This window comes from Arachis stenosperma, chromosome 2 (assembly GCF_014773155.1).
Source record: "Arachis stenosperma cultivar V10309 chromosome 2, arast.V10309.gnm1.PFL2, whole genome shotgun sequence".
Taxonomy (NCBI): Eukaryota; Viridiplantae; Streptophyta; class Magnoliopsida; order Fabales; family Fabaceae; genus Arachis; species Arachis stenosperma.
The window spans coordinates 96,298,201-96,324,370 of NC_080378.1; the positions used below are offsets into that span (position 1 = coordinate 96,298,201).

At 36.6% G+C, this 26,170-nt stretch overlaps 1 protein-coding gene across 1 annotated transcript; it reads right to left on the reverse strand.

Annotated features, from left to right (window-relative positions):
* Window positions 1-2,433: 2,433 nt before the first annotated feature.
* Window positions 2,434-13,842, reverse strand: LOC130963218 (uncharacterized). Its single transcript, XM_057889354.1, has 5 exons — window positions 13,055-13,842; window positions 12,907-12,934; window positions 12,252-12,663; window positions 2,726-3,360; window positions 2,434-2,631 (listed from the first exon to the last, which is right to left on the reverse strand). The coding sequence occupies exons 1-5, from the start codon at window positions 13,840-13,842 to the stop codon at window positions 2,434-2,436; spliced, it is 2,061 nt and encodes a 686-aa protein (XP_057745337.1).
* Between the last annotated feature and the right edge of the window lie 12,328 nt (window positions 13,843-26,170).

Consider the following 26,170-nt stretch of genomic DNA (forward strand, 5'->3'; position numbering starts at 1 on the left):
AGAAACAGAGAAAATTAATACCAAATGAATCAAGAAAGACGCTCATAAGAAGAAAAAACTAATTTATGAGATTTGAAGAATTTTTTTAATTAAAAAATATTAGTAATAATATTTTTTTCATATTTTTTAATATTATTACTTATTTTTTAGATATTAGGAATCATTAATATTTAGGTTAAATTGGACTTTTATTTATATTAAACAAAATATAAATAAATTTTTAAAAAATTAAATCGTACTTAATAACTTATTACTATTAATCTTTCTTTAAAAAAGTTCGGGCCCGAGGTCTCCACTTGCCCCGTAAGTCCGTCCCTGTCATTGAGTACTGTAAATTTATACGCACTTTGATCAAATAACGACTCTACTTCTTAAATTCTTGATAGCATATACTGGATGGATGTTACAATTATTTGGAGTTCTAAAACTCCTTTACATTATCAATATTATAATGTGTGTTTGCACAATTTTTTAACAGGTATTCTATTAATAAGACTTTTATTATATATTAACATCATCAAATAATTAATGCCAATAAATTATATTTTTTAAAAAAGTTAATATTTAAAAATTAACATTAACATAAAATTATACTTTAAAATAAAACCATAAAATAATAATAAAATATTAATCTCCTATCTTTATTTATTAAGCAACGCTTTTTTTAATTAGAGTTTTATTAGTGTTAATCTTTTTTATTGAAATAAAATAAAAAAATTATTATTTTCCATAAAAATTTTTTATTTTTATCTTTTAAGATTTATTTTATTTTATAATTTTATAAACTCATTATAATACGGTCTAAATCATATTGGTATATTTTATTTTTATTTAATCTAATTTTATTCACATAATTTAAAATTATAAAATTTTTAAATTAAAATTTAAATAAATATAATTTAATTAATAACTTAATTTAATTTAATAAAAATAAACGTATTCATATTATTATATTTATATGATTAATTATATTTATCGCACAAAAACATGAAAAACCCCGTAGCCCAAATGGATTTGTTTTTAGTATACTAGCCCAATAGCCCAACACAAAAATAAATGCAAATAATAATGATAAAAACAAATAAAATACAACTTTTTTACTTACTTTGTTTATAGAATTTCGATACTCCAAAAGTTGCAAGAAGTATTTAATCGGGACTTTAAAAGTTGAAAGGAGGGATGAGAATTTTATATAGTTATCCGGCGCCTGAGACTAAAACCCCAAAGTGGTCCCTGAGATTGGGCGAGTTACCCATACTTGTTTTTGACTTTCGAAATTCACTAAAAGTATCCCTGACATTTTGCTCCGGGACCCATAGTTGCCCTGCAACCCTTTCCGGCGTCAAGTCAGCAAACGGAGGGGTGATCTGGCACCACCAATGCCACGCTGGAGCCAGCAACGGCTAGCTGATGTGGCAAATCTGAATTTTGTACCTAATGTGGTCCCTGGTCCCATTAAAACCCTAAAAGCTAAGAATCATTATTATAACTAGTATCTCTTCTTCTCTCCTTCGTAATATAATTCTGGTCCACCATTGAAGCTCTGAAGCAATGTTTGGAGGTGAAGGGCAAGCCAGTGGGAGCTCGATACGGTCAACAAGCAATGGATACAGGGCGAAGACCCAAAATCGTAGTAGGGCTACGCGTGTACCAGAATGGTGTGGTTGCGGCTGCCGACCTGTGCTCCGGTGGTCTGGGACACATTCCAACCCAAATAAGCCCTTTTTTGGATGTCCAAATTATAATGTTAGCTGTAATTGTTGATTTTTTCTGATTTTTCATTCCTTCTCCAACTTCTAATTTGGTTATTGAAACATTCGTTGACTGCAGACAATTGGTAAACGATGGTGTGGTTTGTTTGTTTGGGCAGATGTTGGGCAAGAGGTTGTCCTTGCAAAATCAGAAAGTCTTAACTATAATGAAGATCAGAAGATGACAGAAGGTTGGAGGCTGGAAAAATTAGAATCGGATGTTAGGAGTCAAAGTTTATGATCAAATTATTGTTTGTGGTTATTTCTGTAATGCTGTTGTTCTTACTAATGGTATTTTGCAAACTTTGATCTCAATGTTGAGTAATGATGCAATTGAGTTCATATGTGTAATATTTGCATGAATAAAAAAAAGTTGTTCAACATGTAACTGTGTTAGCCAACCTGTTGGAGATACTAACTATTTTGGTATCACTAAAGAAAATCTGGATATATAGCAATAGCAAAATATAGCAATAGCAAAATATATTAATGATTTTAATATAACAAAGTCATGATTCATAAGTTTTGACTGCCTTACAAAGCCATAAGAAGGTGCTGCTAACAAAATAAACATAACCATATGTCTGGTAACAAAGTAAACCTAACCAAACAAGCATGGTATATAAAATTACTTTCAAATTGTCTTATACAAAATAACTCCCAATACAACAAGCAAGAGTCTTCAATTTTTCTTCTTAGGTGCCTTGAATCCCGGAGTGGGAATGAACTTGAGGATACTGCCAAGTCTTGCAGCTGTTCCTGAGCTAGCACCTTGCATGGGATTAACTGGCTCATGGGCAGAAGTTGGTGAGATAGATGATTTTCTCTTTGGTGGGAGCTTATCCGGTCTTGACTTAGTGATGGTACAAACTTCAGCAGCCTACAAGAATTGTAGTATATCAGATGATGCGGTTATAATTACATAACACTAAACAATTTACAAGTTGTCATTAGATGAAAAATAAGTTGATTACCTGCTGAGACTCCTCTGGTTCAGAGTAAATTGGTTGAGAAAGCTCAACTTCAACTGGTTGGACATTAGTGTCATCATCATCAGCCGGAGCATCTTTACCAACGTTGACATCAGCAGTGGCATTCGGATCAGGTTTAGCATTGGGGTCAGGTTCAGCAGCATTCTGACCATCCTCAACAACATTAGTTTCAGCTCTAGCTGTATTCTTAGCAGCAGCTTTTGCTTGTGCAGCAGCAGCAGCTTTGGCTTTTGCAGCAGCATCTGCTAGTTTTTTCTTTTTACAATCCCTCTTTGTGTGTCGTTTTTCCCCACAATAGCTGCATGTGAATGGTGCAAGCTGCCTCTTTAGGTTTGTGTTGTCCTTGGTGAAAGTGGGTTTGGATTTCTTCGAGCCACCCTTAGCTTCATCTGTGCCTATTCGCCTTTTTTGTTGTAACTTACCTGGCCCCCTCTTAATCTTTGGAGGTTGGGGCTTAAGAGATTCTGAAACCTCCCAGAAAGTCTGCCCAGGAATGGGATTAATATGATGCTGATATGTCTCCTTGTATGAGTCTATAGTAACTAGTTTGTGGCAAAAATCCTCTGGATTTTTGTTCACCCTAGCTAGTGCAGCACAGGCATGCACACATGGTATTCCTACATCCGAAACAGGAATGAATCAAGTTAGTACTTAGTGTTAGGTAGTAATATATGAATGAATGTTACATTGGACAAAATAAAATCCACCTGTCAGCATCCAAAATTGACATGTGCATAGGTGTTTTCCTAGATCAACAACATGGTTGGCTGGGTAGCCGTGTACCTCAAATTTCTCATAACCAGTATCACCTGTCCATATTGGGTGCCAATGTTTTGACTCTTTTCTCACTTTCTCCAGACGACTGTGAATTACTGGCGGTAACTTACTGATGAGCGGATATTTTGTACGCTTTTTGGGGGTAATTTCATGTAGATTTTAGCATGTTTCAGTTAGTTTTTAGTAAAATAATATTAGTTTTTAGGCAAAAATTATATTTCTGGACTTTACTATGAGTTTGTGTGTTTTTCTGTGATTTCAGGTATTTTCTGGCTGAAATTGAGGGAGCTGAGCAAAATGACTTAGGCTGAAAAAGGATTGCTGATGCTGTTGGATCCTGACCTCCCTGCACTCGAAATGGATTTTCTGGAGCTACAGGAGTCCAATTGGCGCGCTCTCAATGGCGTTGGAAAGTAGACATCCAGGGCTTTCCAGCAATATATAATAGTCCATACTTTGCGCGAAGATTGACGACGTAACTTGGCGTTGAACGCCAAGTACACGCTGCTGTCTGGAGTTAAACGCCAGAAAAACGTCATGATCCGGAGTTGAACGCCCAAAACACGTCAAAACTTGGAGTTTGACGCCAAGAAAGGCCTCCACACGTGGAAAGCATTAGTCTCAGCCCCAGCACACACCAAGTGGGCCCCAGAAGTGGATTTCTGCACCAATTATCTTAGTTTATTCACTTTTCTGTAAACCTAGGTTACTAGTTTACTATTTAAACAACTTTTACAGACTTATCTTGTACCTCATGACATTTTCAGATCTGAATTACATACTTTGACGGCATGAGTCTCTAAACTCCATTGTTGGGGTGAGGAGCTCTGCAGCGTCTCGATGATTTAATACAATTCCTTTGTTTTCCATTCAAACACGCTTGTTCTTATCTAAGATGTTTATTCACGCCTAACTGTGGAGAAGGTGATGATCCGTGACACTCATCACCTTCCTCAACCCATGAACGTGTGCCTGACAACCACCTCTGTTCTACATCAGATTGAATGAATATCTCTTAGGTTCCCCAACAGAATCTTCGTGGTATAAGCCGGATTGATGGCGGCATTCATGAGAATCCGGAAAGTCTAAACCTTGTCTGTGGTATTCCGAGTAGGATTCCGGGATTGAATGACTGTGACGTGCTTCAAACTTTAACCTGCTGGGCGTTAGTGACAGACGCAAAAGAGGGATTCTATTCCAGTAGGAGCGGGAACCAACCGGTGATTGGCCGTACTGTGACAGAGTGCGTGCATAGCTTTCACTGCGAGGATGGGAAGTAGCCACTGACAACGGTGACACCCTACATAGAGCTTGCCATGGAAGGAACCTGCGTGTGAGAAGAGGATTCCAAGGAAGAGTTGAAGTCAAAGGACAAAGCATCTCCAAAACTCCAACATATTCCCCAGTACTGCAATTCAAAGTAACATTGTTCCCTCTTTTATTTTTATAATGAAATCTAGTAATTTCACTTTTAATCCAAATAATCCTTGTTGACATCCTAACTAAGATTAATAAAATAACATTGATTGCTTCAAACCAATAATCTCTGTGGATTCGACCCTTACTCACGTAAGGTATTACTTGGACGACCCAGTACACTTGCTGGTCAGTTGAACGAAGTTGATCTTGGACCATATTCTATTATCATATTCTATAAAGAGATACAATTTCGTCCACCAAGTTTTTGGCGCCGTTGCCGGGGATTATTGAGTTTGGACAATTGAAGGCTTATTTTATTTCTTAGATTAGGAATAATTTATTTTTATTTTTGTTCTTATTTTTTATAGAGTCATTAAATCAATATTGATGGGATAGTTTCTTTTCAAAAATTTCTTTTCAAAATTTATTATTTTTCTCTTAATTAATTGCTAATTTTCGTGAGTCTAGTGTCTTGTTCTAAGTTTGGTGTCACTTGCATATTTTATATTTTTCTTTGAAATTTTCGTGTTATTGTTCTTTGTTTCTCCTTAATCTTCAAGTTGTTCTTGTCTATTTTTCTTGCTTGATCTTTAATTTTTCTTGTTTTGTGGCTTTTCTTGTTTTTCTTATACTAATCCAAAGTATTAGTCTTCTAAGAGGAATATACCCATTCATAACAATTTGTTACCTTTTTTGGCCATTTGGCTAGAATAGAAGGGTCATATTCTTGATAAGGGAGCACCAATACTTTGAGAATCTTTTTCAAAAATAATTTTTCTTGATTTAATCTTGTGCCAAACTCTAAGTTTGGTGTTTTATTGTTAATCTTTTTATAATTTTCGAAAATTTACTTTGATTTTCTAAAAATTTTAAGTTTGGTGTTCTTTCTTTTGTTCTTGGTGTTCTTGTGAATCTTCAAAGTATTCTTGAGTTTTTCTTGTGTCTTGATCTTAAAATTTTTAAGTTTGGTGTTCCTTGGTGTTTTCCCTCCAAAAATTTTCGAAAAATAAGGAACATTAGATCTAAAAATTTTAAGTCTTGTGCCTTTTGTGTGTTTTTCTCTTTCATCAAAAAATTTAAAATTCAAAAAAATTTTTGTTTTTCTAACTAATTTTAAAGTTTATTTTCGAAATTTTTCTTAATTTTCAATTTTAATTTTTCGAAAATAAAAAAAAAAATTATTATTTTCAATTTCTTTTAGTTATTTGTTTCGTTTATATTTTATTTTATAAAATAAATTTTTATAAAATAAATAATATCAACATATACCCTCTCTTTTATTCCAACACGGAAGCACCTATGAATGAACAGTCCAAGAGGACTTTGGGGTCATATGCCAACCCCACTACTGCTTCATATGGAAATAGTATCTGTATACCCTCCATTGGAGTTAGTAGCTTTGAGCTGAATCCTCAGCTCATTATCATGGTGCAGCAAAACTGCCAGTATTCCGGTCTTCCACATGAAGAACCTACAGAGTTTCTGGCACAATTTCTGCAAATTGCTGATACAGTACATGATAAGGAAGTAGATCAGGATGTCTACAGATTACTACTGTTTCCATTTGCTGTAAAAGATCAAGCTAAGAGGTGGTTAAATAACCAGCCTAAAAACAGCATAAAAACATGGAAACAGCTGTCAGAAAAATTCCTGAATCACTATTTCCCTCCCAAACGGATGACACAGCTAAGGCTAAACATCCAAGGCTTCAAACAAGGAGATAATGAATCCCTTTATGATGCTTGGGAGAGATACAGAGAGATGCTAAGAAAATGCCCCTCTGAAATGTTTTCAGAATGGGTGCAATTAGACATCTTCTACTATGGGCTTACAGAAAAAGCTCAGATTTCTCTAGACCACTCAGCTGGTGGATCTATACATATGAGAAAAACAATTGAAGAAGCTCAAGAGCTTATTGATACAGTTGCCAGAAATCAGCATCTGTACCTAAGCAATGAATCTTTCATGAAAGAAGAAGCTAAACAGTAACTGCAGAACTCAGTCCAGTGGATCAGGCTAATGAATTCAATCAGCAATTGGACTTTCTAACTCAACAGCTAGCCGAATTCAAGGAAATATTACAGGAAACAAGAATGGCTAACAGGAACATGGAAGTACAATTAAAGCAGACAGAAAAACAACTGTCAAGACAAATAACAGAAGAATGTCAAGCAGTTCAATTAAGAAGTGGGAAAACATTAAATACCTCACTTCAAAGCAGCAGGAAACCAAGAAATGAACAAGTGGATACTCAAAATCCTCCTGAAGACAGTCCGAGCCCAGAAAGGGACAAAGCTGGCGTTCAAACGCCAGTAACAAACAAGGAAGGGGCGTCTAACGCCACTCCAGCTCCACTGGCATTCAATACCAGTGGGGAATCAGTCACATACAAGTGCTGATAACAACCCTTCTAAAAGGCTTCCCAACCCACTTCTGTAGGTAATAAACCTGCAGCAACTAAGGTTGAGGAATACAAAGCCAAAATGCCTTATCCTCAAAACTCCGCCAAGCGGAACAGGATAAGCAATTTGCCCGCTTTGCAGACTACCTCAGGACTCTTGAAATAAAGATTCCGTTTGCAGAAGCACTTGAGCAAATACCCTCTTATGCTAAGTTCATGAAAGAGATCTTAAGTCATAAGAAGGATTGGAGGGAAACTGAAAAAGTTTACCTCACTGAAGAATGCAGTGCAGTCATTCTGAAAAGCTTACCTGAGAAGCTTAAAGATCCTGGGAGCTTTATGATACCATGCACATTAGAGGGCACTTGCACCAAGCAAGCTTTATGTGATCTTGGAGCAAGTATCAACCTAATGCCTGCATCTACTATCAGAAAGCTTGGTTTAACTGAAGAAATCAAACCAACCAGGATATGTCTTCAACTTGCTGATGGCTCCATTAAATACCCATCAGGCGTGATTGAGGACATGATAGTCAAGGTTGGGCCATTTGCCTTTCCTACTGACTTTGTGGTGCTGGAAATGGAGGAGCACAAGAATGCAACTCTCATTCTAGGAAGACCTTTCCTAGCAACTGGCCGAACCCTCATTGATGTCCAAAAAGGGGAAGTAACCTTGAGAGTCAATGAGGAAGAGTTCAAGCTGAATGTTGTTAAAGCCATGCAACATCCAGACACCCCAAATGACTGCATGAGTGTTGATATAATTGACTCTCTGGTAAGAGAGGTCAATATGGCTGAGAGTCTCGAATCAGAGCTAGAAGAATTTAGACTCAATGCTTTCGAAAATGTAAAGATTTACAAAGAGAAAGCGAAAAGATGGCATGATAAGAAATTGTCATCCAGAGTCTTTGATCCGGGGCAAAAAGTTCCGCTATTCAATTCTAGGCTCAAATTATTCCCTGGGAAATTAAAATCCCGGTGGAGAGGCCCATATGTCATTACAAACGTATCACCATATGGATACATAGAGCTTCAGGATAATGACTCTAACAAAAAGTTCATTGTTAATGGACAAAGAGTCAAACATTATCTTGAAGGCAATTTTGAGCAAGAATGCTCAAAACTGAGACTTGATTAAAACTCAGTCCAGCTAAAAGACATTAAAGAAGCGCTTGCTGGGAGGCAACCCAGCCAATCACAAAATTTAATTTTATTCATATTGATTTTCTTTACAGGTTTAAGTCCAAGTATCTTCAAAAGGTGAAATAGCAATTGGTTGAAGTCACAGAGTTACAGGGAAATTTGGAAGCTTACTGGCATGAAAAAGCCAGTAAGAAATACTTTGGGCGTTAAACACCCAAAAGAAGCACCCACTGGGCGTTCAACGCCAGTAAGGGTAGCCTTCTGGGCGTTAAACGCCAAGAAGAAGCATCTTCTGGGCGTTAAACGCCAGAAAGATGCACCTTCTGGGCGTTTAACGCCAATCTGCTAGCATTCTGGGCGTTTAGAAAAACGCCCAGTAAAGAAGGACCTCCTTGCGTTCAACGCCAGGAAGAAGCATCACATGGGCGTTGAACGCCCAGGAGAAGCAACATGTGGGCGTTAAACGCCCAAACCATGCACCATGTGGGCGTTTAACGCCAGGATGGTGGGAGGAGGTACAATTTCGTTTTTCTTTGCAATTTTTCAAAATTTTTATGTTTCAATTCATGATTTCTTGCATAAACATATTTTAAATTATCACTTTCAATTCCAAAAAGTTTATCCTAATTTCTAAAATCCAATGATTGCAAATTTTTTTAGATTTATCTTAACCCAAAAGAATAAATGGCTTTCCAATTCAATCCATCATCTTTTCAAATTTGTTTCCAACACATCTTTAACTCCTTTTAAAAATCCTTTTCAAAATTAAAATTCAATTCTATCTTTTAAATTTTGATTCATATCTTTTCTTTTTTTAAATTATATCTTTTTCTAATCCAATTCTTTTTCAAATATTTTTAATTTCTTCTCATATCTTTTAACTCATCTTATCTTTATGTGAAATGCCTTTCCTTCTTCTCCTCTCCTTTCCTTTCTTTTGCTTGAGGACAAGCAAACCTCTAAGTTTGGTGTGATTTGCCATGATCACTGAGCTAAAACTCATTAAGATCATGGCACCTAAGAGAACAGGAAGAGCAAGGATGTGAACTTAAGGGAGCTGAAGCATCAGAAATTAATTCTTGAAGGCATCCCACAGACTAAAGGAACATCCACTTCCCAAAATACAGGTTGTTAAGTTCTAATTCCAGCTTTAACTCTGTGATAGTATTATTATAAGATTTTACCTTAGAAGTTATATAGGAATAGTAGTACTTAGCATATCTATTTTGATTTTATTTCCAATTAAGCTATAATTTATTTTTCTCATCATCATCAGGCATGAATAAAGTAGTAGATTTTTTTAGAATATAGAAGTAATTTATATTTTTGAGTTCTTAGTAATAAAGACTATAATTAATTATATGTGGTGGCAATACTTGTTGTTCTCTGAATGAATGCTTGAACAGTGCATAAATTGTACTTTAAATTTGATGAATATTGGCTCCTGAAAGGATGAGGAACACGAAAAATATTATTGATGATCTGAAAAATCATGAAATTGATTCTTGAAGCAAGAAAAAGCAGTTCAAAAAAAAAAATATTTACAATCAAAAGGAATAAAAGCCAAGCAGCCCTTAAAACCAAAAGGCAAGGGTAAAAAGGATCCAAGGCTTTGAGCATTAATGGATAGGAGGGCCCAAGGAAATAAAATCCAGGCCTAAGCGGCTAAACCAAGCTGTCCCTAACCATGTGCTTGTGTCATGAAGGTCCAAGTGAAAAGCTTGAGACTGAGTGGTTAAAGTCGTGATCCAAAGCAAAAGAGTGTGCTTAAGAGCTCTGGACACCACTAATTGGGGACTCTAGCAAAGCTGAGTCACAATCTGAAAAGGTTCACCCAGTTATGTGTCTGTGGCATTTTTTGTATTCGGTGGTAATACTGGAAAACAAAGTGCTTAGGGCCACAGCCAAGACTCATAAAATAACTGTGTTCAAGAATCAACATACTACACTAGGAGAGTCAATGATACTATCTGAATTCTGAGTTCCTAAGGATGCCAATCATTCCGAAATTTAAAAGATACAGGGAGATGCCAAAACTGTTCAGAAACAAAAAGCTACAAGCCCCGCTCATCTAATAAGAATCTAAGCTTCATTTAAAACTCTAAAATATTATTACTTCTTTATTTCTGTTAAAACCTACTTTATTTATCTAGTTGCTTGAGGACAAGCAACAGTTTAAGTTTGGTGTTGTGATGAGCGGATATTTTGTACGCTTTTTGGGGGTAATTTCATGTAGATTTTAGCATGTTTCAGTTAGTTTTTAGTAAAATAATATTATTTTTTAGGCAAAAATCATATTTCTGGACTTTACTATGAGTTTGTGTGTTTTTCTGTGATTTCAGGTATTTTCTGGCTGAAATTGAGGGAGCTGAGCAAAAATCTGACTTAGGCTGAAAAAGGACTGCTGATGCTGTTGGATCCTGACCTCCCTGCACTCGAAATGGATTTTCTGGAGCTACAAGAGTCCAATTGGCGCGCTCTCAACGGCGTTGGAAAGTAGACATCCAGGGCTTTCCAGCAATATATAATAGTCCATACTTTGCGCGAAGATTGACGACGTAACTTGGCGTTGAACGCCAAGTACACGCTGCTGTCTGGAGTTAAACGCCAGAAAAACGTCATGATCCGGAGTTGAACGCCCAAAACACGTCAAAACTTGGAGTTTGACGCCAAGAAAGGCCTCCACACGTGGAAAGCATTAGTCTCAGCCCCAGCACACACCAAGTGGGCCCCAGAAGTGGATTTCTGCACCAATTATCTTAGTTTATTCACTTTTCTGTAAACCTAGGTTACTAGTTTACTATTTAAACAACTTTTACAGACTTATCTTGTACCTCATGACATTTTCAGATCTGAATTACATACTTTTGACGGCATGAGTCTCTAAACTCCATTGTTGGGGGTGAGGAGCTCTGCAGCGTCTCGATGATTTAATACAATTCCTTTGTTTTCCATTCAAACACGCTTGTTCTTATCTAAGATGTTTATTCGCGCCTAACTGTGGAGAAGGTGATGATCCGTGACACTCATCACCTTCCTCAACCCATGAACGTGTGCCTGACAACCACCTCCGTTCTACATCAGATTGAATGAATATCTCTTAGGTTCCCCAACAGAATCTTCGTGGTATAAGCCGGATTGATGGCGGCATTCATGAGAATCCGGAAAGTCTAAACCTTGTCTGTGGTATTCCGAGTAGGATTCCGGGATTGAATGACTGTGACGTGCTTCAAACTTTAACCTGCTGGGCGTTAGTGACAGACGCAAAAGAGGGATTCTATTCCAGTAGGAGCGGGAACCAACCGGTGATTGGCCGTACTGTGACAGAGTGCGTGCATAGCTTTCACTGCGAGGATGGGAAGTAGCCACTGACAACGGTGACACCCTACATAGAGCTTGCCATGGAAGGAACCTGCGTGTGAGAAGAGGATTCCAAGGAAGAGTTGAAGTCAAAGGACAAAGCATCTCCAAAACTCCAACATATTCCCCAGTACTGCAATTCAAAGTAACATTGTTCCCTCTTTTATTTTTATAATGAAATCTAGTAATTTCACTTTTAATCCAAATAATCCTTGTTGACATCCTAACTAAGATTAATAAAATAACATTGATTGCTTCAAACCAATAATCTCTGTGGATTCGACCCTTACTCACGTAAGGTATTACTTGGACGACCCAGTACACTTGCTGGTCAGTTGAACGAAGTTGATCTTGGACCATATTCTATTATCATATTCTATAAAGAGATACAATTTCGTCCACCACTTACCCACATGATTAGCTAATTTTACCTTGTTCTTAGCTATTGTTCTCATGACAAACATTCTCACACCTTCAAGCAAAGTAATGATTGGCTTGGCCCTGGCCTCTTTAATTTTTGAGTTGAATACCTCGCACGCATTATTACATATGCTATCCAATTTAGGCCTGTGACTGAATTGACTCCTGGTCCAGTGTTCTCCTCCCCACTTTGATAGATACGCCCATGCATCCTCGTTGATAATCTTGATCTTGTTCATATTATCTCTGAACTCTTGATACGTGGTGGCCCGTGCACACTCCCACAGCAAGGATCTTAGCTGTAAATCCTTCCATTGCTTGTTAAAATTCTGCCACAAGTGCCAAACACAAAAGCGGTGATGAACACGGGGCATCACCTCTTCCATTGCCGGCAACAAACCCTGTGCACAAAACCAAATACAATATCACCATAATAGACCATGACTCTCATTGACGCTCACCATAACAGTCCCTGACTTCTAACAATTTACACATAATAGTCCCTGACTTCCAACAATTTACACATATTAGTCCCTGTTTTTGAGAGACGATACGCATATAAGTCCATCATATCTATCGGGGCTTATCCTCATTAATAAAATTCAGCATAGAAATAGCAGACAGTTTTCATCTCTACTCATAACTAATAATATACACAATGCATACAATTCCCTGATGAATAAACAGCACAGATGTTCAACGCATGGAACATATAACAAAGCATACAATTTTCATATCCACTCATGACTAACAATCCACTATTTTCTAAGATACTCATGAATTAGAGAATACCTTCTGCATTCAGAGATAAAGCACCACCCATTTTGCCTATAGTCTCCAAGGTCCTGGTGTAGCAACTCAAGAAACCACTTCCAATTCTCCTTGTTTTCTACGCCAACAATTGCCCACGCTATGATGTAGATATGGTGATTAGCATCCTGACCCACTGCTGATAGAATTTGTCCACCAAATTGAGTTTTCAAGAAAGCACCATCCAGTCCAATCAACGGTCGACATCCGGCTTTGAAACCACTCTTGCAACCAATCAAGCACACATACATTTTATCAAATACTGGATCAGACTCAGGTTGGGGAGTGCAACAAATTTCAACTGTTGATCCAGGATTAGTCTTGAGAAGTGTAAGACCATAATCCCTCAGCATTTTGTATTGTTCCTTTTCATCCCCAAACACAGCATTTCGTGCATCAAAGAGGGCCCTTGATATTGAGTTCTTATTCAAGGTCAAGTCAAACCTTGACTTGAAGTAAGTGGCAGCATCACAATGCTTAAAATTGGGGTACTTCCTAACCTTCTTGACTAGTTTACTTGCCACCCAATTTCTGTTAGCTGCCCTGTTCTTATCTTCCCTTGGGCATGTATGATCATTAACAAATGTCTTTAATTGCCAACAAGTATCTTCATGATCCCTTGATGCATACACCACCCATGGACATCCTTTCACCTGACATGTAGCCCTCATCCTCACGTTGTCATTCTTCCTGAACCTAATCCGTCTACCCTCTTGGATTGTGAACTCCCTTACAGCCTCCTTAAAGTCCCATTTTGTGTTGAATTTCATGCCAACTTCCAATTGCAGTTCTCCAAACCTTATACCTTCTCTGAACACAGGACAAAATCTTCGGAATCCTCATCTGCCCCCTCATCCTCTGAATTGGGGGGAGTTTTCATTTCTTCAGAATGCCATGAATTTGCCCCGTCTGAGTCAGCCCTTGGATCATATGCATTATATGCATCATCCCCTGTTCCACCCACAAAGCATAGGTCCACATCCCCATCTGAGACCTCCTCAACAAATGCATCATCCTCACTCATAACTTGCTCTTTATCCTTAGCAAATGCAGCAGCAGGAGAATGTTTAAATTTGATGTCTTCCTTAACAGTCTTAGCCTTACAAATATCATTGTCATAATCATCATCATCAGATGAAGAACTATCTTCGATCCTTGGCTTATACAAACTATCTTCGTCACTATCATATGAATCAGACGATAGTGCATCACCTCCCTCCTGTCGTGCTTGCAACACCGCCTTTCCCTTAGCAACACTCCTCGTACAAGGCCTAAAATTAGGGGTGGTTGTTGTCGTTTTCTTCTTGAAGGTGGATTTTAGTGTTGAGTTGGATGTTGCTGTTGACACACTTTTAGGGAGAATAGGCTTTGTAGGAGGATTTGACTTTGAATTGGTAGGAGGCTTTGGCTTTTGATTAGTAGGAGGCTTCGGCTGTGGATTAGTAGGAGGCTTTGCAAATTGATTAGTAGGAGGCTTCGGCTGTGGATTAGTGGGAGGTTTTGGCTTCTGATAAGTAGCAAGCTTTGCCTGTGATTGATCATTTTGGTTGGGAAGAGACCTCTCCTGACTTGGAGGTTTTGGATTCGTGACAGATTCTGGCATAGTTGGAGGTGTTGGATTACTAGGAGGAGTCGGATTAATTGGAGGGTTCGGAATGTCAATGGTGTTGACAGGCGTTGCCTTGTCTTGGGGGAATTCACTGTTGGGGTTCCTCACTTTGTCATTAGGAGTGACCATGGCACCTTCTTCTTTTGCATCCATGCCAGCATTTTCCTCCTCATCTTGTAAATAATCTGGAGATGACACCCCATGCTCAAAATACACATCCACCAACCCATTATTCTTGTGAGCAAGGAAACACATCTCCCTAAGCTCGTTGTCACTGTTTAGATTCCTTAATCCTGTTTCTAACGTCCTCCCGGGAACTAGCCACCAACAATGAAGGATCTTGTCATAGCCTAACTCCTTGTAATAATTCCTTATGAAGAAAACGTTCAAGGTATCCTCATCCAGATCACCTAGGCATGTTAAGTTATCAGGGGTATATCTCAAATTTCCTTCATCATCTTTCTCAAAGTTTCCTCCATGATGAAACATTATATCCAACAACACATCCATCTGCACCAAAAAATCAAACCCATTAAATCTCCCACAATCGTCCCAGAGGACTTCAACATCATATAAAAATCCTATACATTAATATCACAGTCACCAACATGCATTAACCCACTATTGAAAAAATCTCTGTTTCATTGCCAAAAAACAGAGCATATATACACCAAACCCTTTGCCCTAACAAAAGTCCTTAAACACAATCTATTAAGGTAATGCAGCCATAAAACTCTAGGACAACCAAACACACAGTGACAAGACAATCATACACCTTCATCATATATTGATTCATGAAATAAATTCGAAAATTATTTCAACCAACACATACCTTCAACGACGCAGAAGATAGAGAAACCACTTGCCTCCAAAGGAACAACAAACTATTCAAACAAAGTGTGATAGTGGAGGAGACGGGAAAGAGGAGGCTAAGTCGCTGCCATTGATGAGAGAATGGGAAGACAAAGACTGAGCGTGGAGGAGAGGAGACGAAGTCTGAGAGTTTTCGATCAAATATGCTGAAGGCAAACCGTTTTCAAGGGCTCCAACTTAGGAACGACGTCGTTTCCTTTTTCATTGGGCGCCAAATTGATACTGCGTCATTTCACTGGACTCCAGCGTGGCATTGGTGGTGCCAGATCACCCCTCCGTTTGTTGACTTTGCGCCGGAAAGGGTTGCAGGGCAACTATGGGTCCCGGAACAAAATGTCAGGGATGCTTTTAGTGAATTTTGAAAGTCAAGGACAAGTATGGGTAACTCGTCCAATCTCAGGGACCACTTTGGGGTTTTAGTCGGCGCCTGATTCAATACTTTTGAAAAGTTTGGAGTATTAAATTTTTTATTAAAGAGTCGTAATTGGAGTTTTAGTATTTCTTAATTAAGAAGAGAGAGAAAAATCATCATTTAATTATTAAAGAAAGAGAAAAGAATTAACATTAAATTTTATTTGGGTTAAATTTTTTGTTTTAATTTAAATTTATTTTATTTTTAGATTGATATTAAATTATTATAAAATTATGATAAAAATAAAAATTTAAAAGAATTAAAAAGATATAATACTCTTATTATTCTAAAATTTTTTTATTTAAACAAACATATTCATATTTTTTAAAATTAATACGAATAAATTTATTTAAAATTTTTAAATTTTAAATAAATATATTCATCTTATTTTAAATAAATGTTCTCGTATTATTTTTTTAAAGCGGTTAAACATAGTTTTTAAATATCTCAACAAAAGAGATAGATATATGTAATCTTTCAAATTAATAATATTAGAGTGTATATATAAGTACATAATATCTGAAAAGATTAATAAATCTTACCTAAAAAATATAGTTAGAGATATTTTTGCTTAAGATAATAAAAATAATATGAATACAATTATTTTTATTAAATTAAATTATTAATTTAAATGATATCTATCTAAATTTTAAATAAAAATTTTAAAAATTTAAAATTCAAATATGTGAATAAAATTAGATTAATAAAAAAAATAAAAATATACGAATATGATTCAAATTGTACCGAAATAGGAATAAATTTGTCGGTAAACAAATTCATTATTTTTAATGAACAAAAGACGATAGTATATTAAATAAACTTTATGAAATAAATTATCATTTTAAATAAATAATTAAAATAAATAAAATATAAAATTATTAATTAATTAGATTTTATTAACTAATTAAATAACTTATATACTAATAGAGCATATTAAATTTCTTATAATAATTATAATTATCATTTATTAAAAATATATTTTATAAGTTGTAATTAATATGTTTGTAGTTTTTCAAAAAAAATATTAATTGTTTATTGATTTTATCAGTATGCATTAAATGTTAACCTAAATCAATGCAAAATAAATTAAATTTTAATTTTTAATAGTGTTTTTTTATTAAAATTAGAGTAATTATCCAAATCAGTCCCCGAGGATTTTAAAATCGGACGTTTTAGTCCCCGAAGAAAATTAATACCCAAATCAGTCCCCATGGTTTATCTCCGGCGGCCAAAACAATCCCCAGACCCATTTCTCCATTTTATGCCACCGAAAAAAGCTGAAGTGGCACAGTTACTATCCAGCGTGTCCAGCAATAAGAACAGGTGTCATAGAAGGACAAATTAGTCCCCAGCCACCTCATCAAAATGGCGTCGTTTAGGGCTTGAAACCAAACGTACGTTGAGTTTTAGTGGGAGACACAAGGTCAGGCTTCTTCTTCTCAACTTCAACCCCTTTCTATTCAAATAGAAACCAAACCCCACACATTCTTCAAACTGTTACAGAGAAGGTGGCTGTCAATCACTCGCACCTAATCTCTCAGAGCAGTTGAAGAATTCGATCATCAACGCTAACATTGGGTGACTCTGTTGACACGTCGCTCCCGAAACAGAAGCAACAATTGGCGAGCAAGACGAAGGGAAGTGGATGTTACAATCGTTGAACACGCTCATTGAGGTAGGTGAGCTTGTATTCTCTTTCTTATGTTGATTAGATTTATGGAATTTTGAATTAGTTAACTACAATGCTGAATGTCACCATTACAGAGTATGTTGGATTTTGAGTTTCTGTTCTGTGATAATTATGGAGTATAATTGTTTAGTTGTTATGTTGTGACTGTATAGTGTTTGGTTAGGGTTCAGTTACCAAAATTCTCAAAATAGAGTAGTTTAGGGTTTAATGATTCTGTTTGTTGATTTCAAGTATGTTGTACTTGCAGTTAGATGGAGGATTATGTAGTTCCTGTTTTCCACCATGGTGGACATTTTGTAAGGGATAACCAGGGAGTTCTTCTATATATTGATGAAAAAGTTGACAAATTTCCTAAGATGGATATTGACCTCATATGCTTCTTTGACCTGGAAACTCTGTTCAAAGGTTTAGGCTATTTAGATTACAAGGCTATGTACTGGTTTGATCCTAAGGCTCCTGACTTGGAGAGGGGGCTGCACCCTATAAAAGGAGATTTGGAGATTAATCATTTGCGTGAAAATAAACAAATGAACCAGGAGACTGACGAGTTTTATCTATATTTCGATCACCCAATAATAGTTACTCCACCAGAGGACATCAATTTGGACTTTGATGCTGATGCAGATGTTGAGGAGGAGTCTAGTGATGACGGATATGAAACGACAGAGGATGAACCATATAGACCACCCCTAGCAGGATTTGAGGATGAAGATAGTGACTCAGATTGTTTGATTATGAAGAGAAATACTAGAAAAGTTGGCAAAAAAATAGAGGGTGGTGTAGGAATGCAGAGTTTAGAGAGGAATATAGGTGCAAGAAGAAAGGCTTTAAAAGAGAATAAGAAAGCTACAGATGGGCCAAGTACAATCAAGACAAACACTAATGGAGCTACTGGTTCTAGATCAAAGTATGCAGGCCCAAACATGTCAAGGGCTGCTGTTGCTGCTAGGCCCAACATTAGGACTCCAAAAAATGCTAGACAAAAAGGTCATGGGTCAACTTCATCTAGGCTGCCAATGCTGCTGAAGCTACTAACAGCAGTGGTGAAGATGAGGCTGAGGAAAATATTGAAGAAGAAGATCCAATTTTTGAGTATGAATCAGAGACATTATTGTCTCCGGAAAGCTCTGAAGATGAGAGAGATAGGTATGAATTCCCTCAATTTAATGAAGGTGTTGGATTTGGGGAGGTAAACTTTAAGTTGGGAATGGAGTTTGTCACAATTGAAAGTTTTAAGAATGCTCTTAAGGATCATGTAATTTTTGAGGGGAGAAAAATTAGGTACATAAAGAATGATCAAAGGAGGGTTAGATGCGATTGTGAACATGGGGTGGAGAGGATTAAAAAGCCAAGAAAGCCAAAGGAGCAAAGTAATGTTTCAGGTGAGCACAATGTGAATGAAGCTGCTATGACTGAAGAGACTGTGACAACTGAGGCTACCAAAGTTGACGTTGGGGATATGAATGCTGGAACTAAGGATTGTGTTAAAAATGGAACTGGTAGTGCCAAATTGAATCCTTGTCCATGGCTAATTTATTGTGCATGGAATAATCAGCTTAAGAGTTACCAAATCAAGACTTATACTCCTAATCACACTTGTGCCAGAGAATTTGGAAGCAACATGGCAGATCAGAAGTGGGTAGTTAAGAAGCTGGAGAAGAAGCTTCGAACTCAGCCTCACATGACCCTGAGTGAGGTTTATGAGCACATCAAGATTGACTACAACGTTATGATTAATGGGAAGATGGTATATAGGACCCTCAAGGAAGCAAGGGAGCGTGTGATTGGCAACGAGAGAGCACAATACAGCAAGTTGAGGGACTATCTAACAGAGATACACAGGAGTAACCCAGGGAGCTCCACCATTCTTGATGTGACACCCATCCCTCAGTCCCTTCTACTGTTTAACAGACTATACATCTCTCTAGATACATGTAAAAGGGGTTTTAAAGTTGGATGTAGAAAACTAATCGGTCTTGATTGTTGCTTCTTGAAGGGATACTTTGGGGGCCAGTTATTGTCCGCTGTAAGTCAAGATGCGAACAATCACTTCTATGTGATAGCATTCACTGTTGTTGACAGTGAAACAAAGGAGAGTTGGAAGTGGTTCCTCACCTTGTTACAAGAAGATCTTGGAGATCAATGCATTCATGGGTGGAATTTTATCTTAAACTAACAAAAGGTATTCTTTTAACTTAGTTGTTTTCGGGTTAATGTATAAGTTAATTTAGTTGTGATTAATTATCTTACTTGATGGATATAAACTAACAAGCAATTGATTAATTATCTTGCTTTGCACATTTTTTTAATTAACATTGTTAGTTCTATTAGTTTTAATTAAGTTATAGTTAAGTTGATGATTATGTTACATTGTTGGGACTGTATATAGTTGCTGATTAAGTTATAAGTTAATTTAGTTGTTTTTGAGTTAACGTATAAGTTAATTTAGTTGTGATTAATGATCTTACTTGATGGATATAAACTAACAAGCAATTGATTAACTATCTTGCTCTGCACTATTTTTTAATTAACATTGTTAGTTCTATTAGTTTTGATTAAGTTATAGTTAAGTTGCTGTTTATGTTACATTGTTGGGATTGTTTATAGTTGCTGATTAAGTTATAAGTTAATTTAGTTGTTTTTGGGTTAACGTATAAGTTAATTTAGTTGTAATTAATTATCTTACTTGATGGATATAAACAAACAAGCAATTGATTAATTATCTTGCTCTGCATTAGAAGAAATTTTCCCATTCTTTCAATAGTTATTTAGAATATATATAAAAGGGAACACATTCTGTTAATGCAGCTTCCAAAATACTAGTTCAATGTATTGAGACTAATATATTGCTCTTAAGATTCAATCAAACATAATCATGACCTACACACCTAGAAACCTGGCAACCTTATATAATTAATGCAAAGATCACTATAAAGTAATATTTTCAGAGTACTAACAATAAAAAAAATGGACATTACTAATTGATTTAGTCATAAGAGAATTTGAAGTAGAATTTCAATACCAGACTTGGTTTTAAGTGTTTTCTCTCTTTCTACCAAAACCTCTTTAAGTTTTTAATATGAAAACTGATGATACATTTTGTTAGGACTAGATGTCTTCGAGTTGATTGCTCTAATGATGTTATCAATATATTGTTTATTATTGCCTGCTATTTTCAAATTAAGTTGTATTTATATAATTGCTCTTAGGGATTGTTGCCGGCACTAAAGGAGGTGATGCTGCATGCTCATCACCGAAATTGTGTCAGGCATATTTGGAAAAATTTTACCAATCGATACAAGGACAAGCAAGTCAAAAATGTTGTGTGGGAATGTGCTAAATGCACTACTGATACTGAATTCCAAGCAAGTATGAAGAAGTTGAAAAGGATCAATGAAGAAGCATGGAGTTATCTAGAAAAATTTGAGCCTGCTTGCTGGACCAAAGCTCACTTCAGTCACGAACCAAAGTGTGACAACCTCACCAATAACATGTGTGAGGTTTGGAATGCAAAAATAGTGACCTACCGATCAAAACCAATTTTGACAATGTGTGAGGAGCTTCGGTGCTATATCATGCGATGGATGACCAAGTACAAACAAGTATTGGAGACACACATCGGAACTGAGATCGCACCCACTCAACAAAAAAAGGCTTGATGACATTATGAAGGATGTTAGATATTGGCAGCCAGTTTGGGTTGGTGACGATGAAAGGAGAGTCTTCGAGGTTCAACAAGGCTCCAAGAAGCTTTCTGTCAACCTGTCTACAAACAAATGTACATGCAATACTTGGCAATTAACCGGTATACTCAATATATTTTGTGTGTTAATTTACAATTGTTAAATTACACTTGTATGTAGCTAAAAACATTGCAATTGTAGGTCTTCCTTGCGTTCATGCACTTGCTGCTATAGCTAGAAGGGGTGATAGACCTGAGACATATGTCCACCCTCTGCTTAAGATTGGGGCAGCAATAACAACGTACCAATATTGCATACAACCTGTTAATTCTGAGGAATACTGGGAGAAGACAAATTATCTGAAACCTATTCCCCCAAAGCTAAAGAGGCCAGTTGGCAGACCTGTCAAGAGAAGAAGAAAAGAGTCATCCGAGACTGAAGTGGGCAGAACTGACGGCAACAAAGTTAAGAAGACATTTCGAGTTACTTGTAGCAAGTGTGGAGAGATTGGCCATAATTACAAGACTTGCAAAGGACCTCCAGCAGCAACAACTAGACGTCCAACTAATCCAAATAGAAGAAAGACAAAGGCTGGTGCAAATCCTGGAACATCAAACCAACCTGCAGAGGAGATACATTTCTCACAATCAGCACCCCAGGTACAGGTAAACCACCATAAATAACCTGTTAATTGTTGCTCGCGATTGTTAAATTGAGTTTTTAAGGCTTTTATAGGGACTTAGGTGGATACTTTAGAAAGCATTGAATACTTATATGTCTTTTTTTAAATTCCACAAGGACCAATATTGATTTTTATTTGGCTAATTTTTTCATTATTTTAGAATATGGTCGATCATCCTAATTCAACTCAGCCCGCAGCTAATGCACCAGGTTTTGTGTCTAGTATGGTGAGTGAAACACTAAATGTAAAGATATGTAATTTGTGTTACTGCACTGTTAGATTTGCTACCATAAATTTGTTTACTCTATGCATATGCTATCTTTTTTATCACAGGGTGCAGCAAATTCTAGAGCGACAATTCTCCAAAGTGTAAGGGCCAAGCAGCCTATTATTAGACCACAATATCCTACACCAGTCCAGTCTAGCACTCCACCTCCTATTCCACCACCTAGACCAAGTCAAGGCGTCTCAATAGAAATAATTGCAGCGGCAAGTGAGGGTACTACATCAAGGATGTTCCAGTTTATTCCTAATCCTGGGTTCAAGCATCCGAGACAGAAATGAATGAAGATAAATGTTTATACTTTTTGATGTAATAGTTCGGTTTGTATTTTGGTAGTGAGCTTTCAAGTTGATGGACCTAAACTTGAAATACTCTTAATTTAGATATTGATGATAGAGTAATGTGGATGAAACTTTTTTAGTGAATTATGTTTCGGCTCATGTATGGCCGAATTCTCGAATTCTGACTTTAGTTTAAGTTGCTACTATGACATTTATGTTGTTTTGATTAGGTCGAATCTGTGACTTGCATTCTATGATTTGAAGTTGCTATTTGACATTAAAGCAATATATTTGCTGTTATAAGTAACGGTGCTGTTGTTTTTTTCCATTATTCATTTCATGCTACTTGTTACTGAACTTATAAGTAATGGTGCTGTTGCTTTTTTTTTTCATTATTCATTTTACTACATGACATAGCAATATGATTTTCTGTTTGGATTCATAAAGGTCATCAACCAAACAATTTTGGAAGAAAACATTAAAGCTGATATATTGCATAAATTTTCTTCTTCTCACAAGTATTTAGATCACAAAAAAGTATACAAATTTGCATACAGGTTTCAGTGAACTCTTAATACTAAGATATAACTTACAAAATAGCTATTGTTACTGACAAAATCAACACTAACATGCAAAGAACTTGCAATGAGATAACTTTTTCTGCTCATCACACAAAAATAGCTCTTCAACACAATTCTTATAGAATGTAAATTATTCGAAATCCTACAATTGTTTACCTTATATAGTGGGCATCCAAAAAACAGTCTACCCAGATTTTCATGAGTCCTTGAAGTGGAGTGATGATTGGATTTTTGACGGTTTAGAATTTCACTAATAAAATCTTGTTGTAAAGTATAGTTTCTAAACCAAACAATAATCATTTCAAACAAAAAGTTGTTTGTCACTAGTACAAACCCCTAAAATTTATAAACCGAAGTATTCAAACCTCGGGTCGTTCTCCCTAGGAATTACAATAAAGTGTCTTGTTATTGATTATGAGTTATTTTGGGGTTTTGGATAAGAGGCATGAAAGTAAATGACAATGAAAATAAACTAACAACTAACAAAGCTCTTGGCAAGATGTGAGAACTAGAAATCCTATCCTAGTTACCTTTCTCAATTGTAATGAGAATTGTTCATTGCTACCACTTAGTTAACCTCTAACTATGGAGGGAAGTCAAGTGGATGAATCAATTTGATTCCTCAAGCCCTAATCATCTCCTAAAGGAATGACTAGCTTTAGAGATATTCAAATTAATTAGCAACTTCTAATTATCAATCAACAAAGGAATTAGATAACTCAAGAGTCACTAATTACTCTCCCTAGGCCAAGAGGAACAAAACCTACACTATATCTAGAAGAGACATTTCATCAAACACATAGAGTGCAATACAAGTAAACATTATTAAATGCAAGGATTAAAGGAATCTACAACTACAAAAACAAGAGATCAACAATAGAAAAGCAATGAAGAACAATTATTATGAATTACCTCTTATTGAATTGAAAGAAAATGGAAGTAGCAATAGTAGATCTACAACAAAGTATAAGAGCAATATAAAGGAAATTACAACAAAGGAGTAGAAGAATGATGACTGTAACAACAATGAATTGGGAAGTAGAAGTAGAAGGAAACTAAGATAAAAACCTAGATCTAAGAACTAAACCTAATCCTAATTCTAGAGAGAAGTGAGAGCTTATCTCTCTAAAACTCTAAACTAATCCTAAGTATATTCTATATTAGACTTAGATGATTGATTCCTTCATTGATTAATGCCTTCCCCTTAATCCTTCATCCTTTTATTCCTTTCCCTTAGCAATTGGCGCCAAAAATGGGTTCAGAAACCCTCTCAAATTTCTAGGCACGTTGGTGCACGAAATTGCAATAACACTTTTGCAATCCCGCACAACTAACCAGCAAGTGCACTGGGTCGTCCAAGTAATACCTTGCGTGAGCAAGGGTCGATCCCACGGAGATTGTCGGCTTGAAGCAAGCTATGGTTATTTTGTAAATCTTAGTCAGGATATCAGAAATTATCAGGATTGATTGTAAAAAGCAAAAGAACATGTAATGGTTACTTGTACTGCAGTAATGGAGAATGGGTTGAGGTTTGGAGATGCTCCATCTTCCGAATCTCTGCTTTCCTACTGTCCTCTTCATCAAACACGCATGTCTCCTTCCATGGCAAGCTCGTGTAGGGTCTCACTGTTGTCAGCAGCTACCTCCCATCCGCGCAGTGAAAGCTAATGCAAAGCACTCTGTCACAGTGCCGCCAATCACCGGTTTGGTTCCCTCCCCTACTGGAATAGAATCACTCTTTTGCGTCTGTCACTAACGCCCAGTAGGTTACAGGTTTGAAGCACATCACAGTCATTCAATCATTGAATCCTACTCAGAATACCACAGACAAGGTTTAGACCTTCCGGATTCTCTTGAATGCTGCCATCAGGTCCTGCCTATACCACGAAGATTCCGATTAAAGAACCCAAGAGATAACTACTCAATCTAAGATAGAACAGAGGTGCTTGTCAGGCACGTGTTCATGGTTGAGAATGATGATGATTGTCACGGATCATCACATTCATCCGGATTAAGAACAAGTGTTATCTTAGAACGGAAGCAAGCATGATTGAATAAGAAACAGTAGTAATTGCATTAATCCATCAAGACACAGCAGAGCTCCTCACCCCCAACCATGGGGTTTAGAGGCTCATACTGTGGAAAGAACGTGTATGAAATGTTATGAGGTCATAAGGTTCTGATTACAATGTCAAAAGGTCCTATAAGTAGTAAACTAGTATCCTAAGGTTTACAGAAATGAGTAAATGACAGAAAAATCCACTTCCGGGCCCACTTGGTGTGTGCTTGGGCTGAGCATTGAAGCTTTTATGTGTAGAGACGTTTTCTGGAGTTAAACGCCAGTTCTCATGCCAGTTTGGGCGTTTAACTCCAACTTTTAATCCAGTTCCGGCGTTTAACGCTGGAATTTCTGAGGCCGGATTGCTACGCGGGTTTGGGCCATCAAATCTTGGACAAAGTATGGACTATTATATATTGCTGGAAAGCCCAGGATGTCTACTTTCCAACGCCGTTGAGAGCGCGCCAATTGGGCTTCTGTAGCTCCAGAAAATCCACTTCGAGTGCAGGGAGGTCAGAATCCAACAGCATCTGCAGTCCTTTTCAGTCTCTGGATCAGATTTTTGCTCAGGACCCTCAATTTCAGTCAGAAAATACCTGAAATCACAGAAAACACACAAACTCATAGTAAAGTCCAGAAAAGTGAATTTTAATTAAAAACTAATAAAAATATACTAAAAACTAACTAAAAGATACTAAAAACATACTAAAAACAATGCCAAAAAGCATACAAATTATCCGCTCATCACAACACCAAACTTAAATTGTTGCTTGTCCCCAAGCAACTGAAAATCAAAATAGGATAAAAAGAAGAGAATATACTATAGATTCCAAAATATCAAAGAAACACAGCTCCAATTAGATGAGCGGGACTAGTAGCTTTTTGCCTCCGAACAGTTTTGGCATCTCACTCTATCCTTTGAAGTTCAGAATGATTGGCATCTAT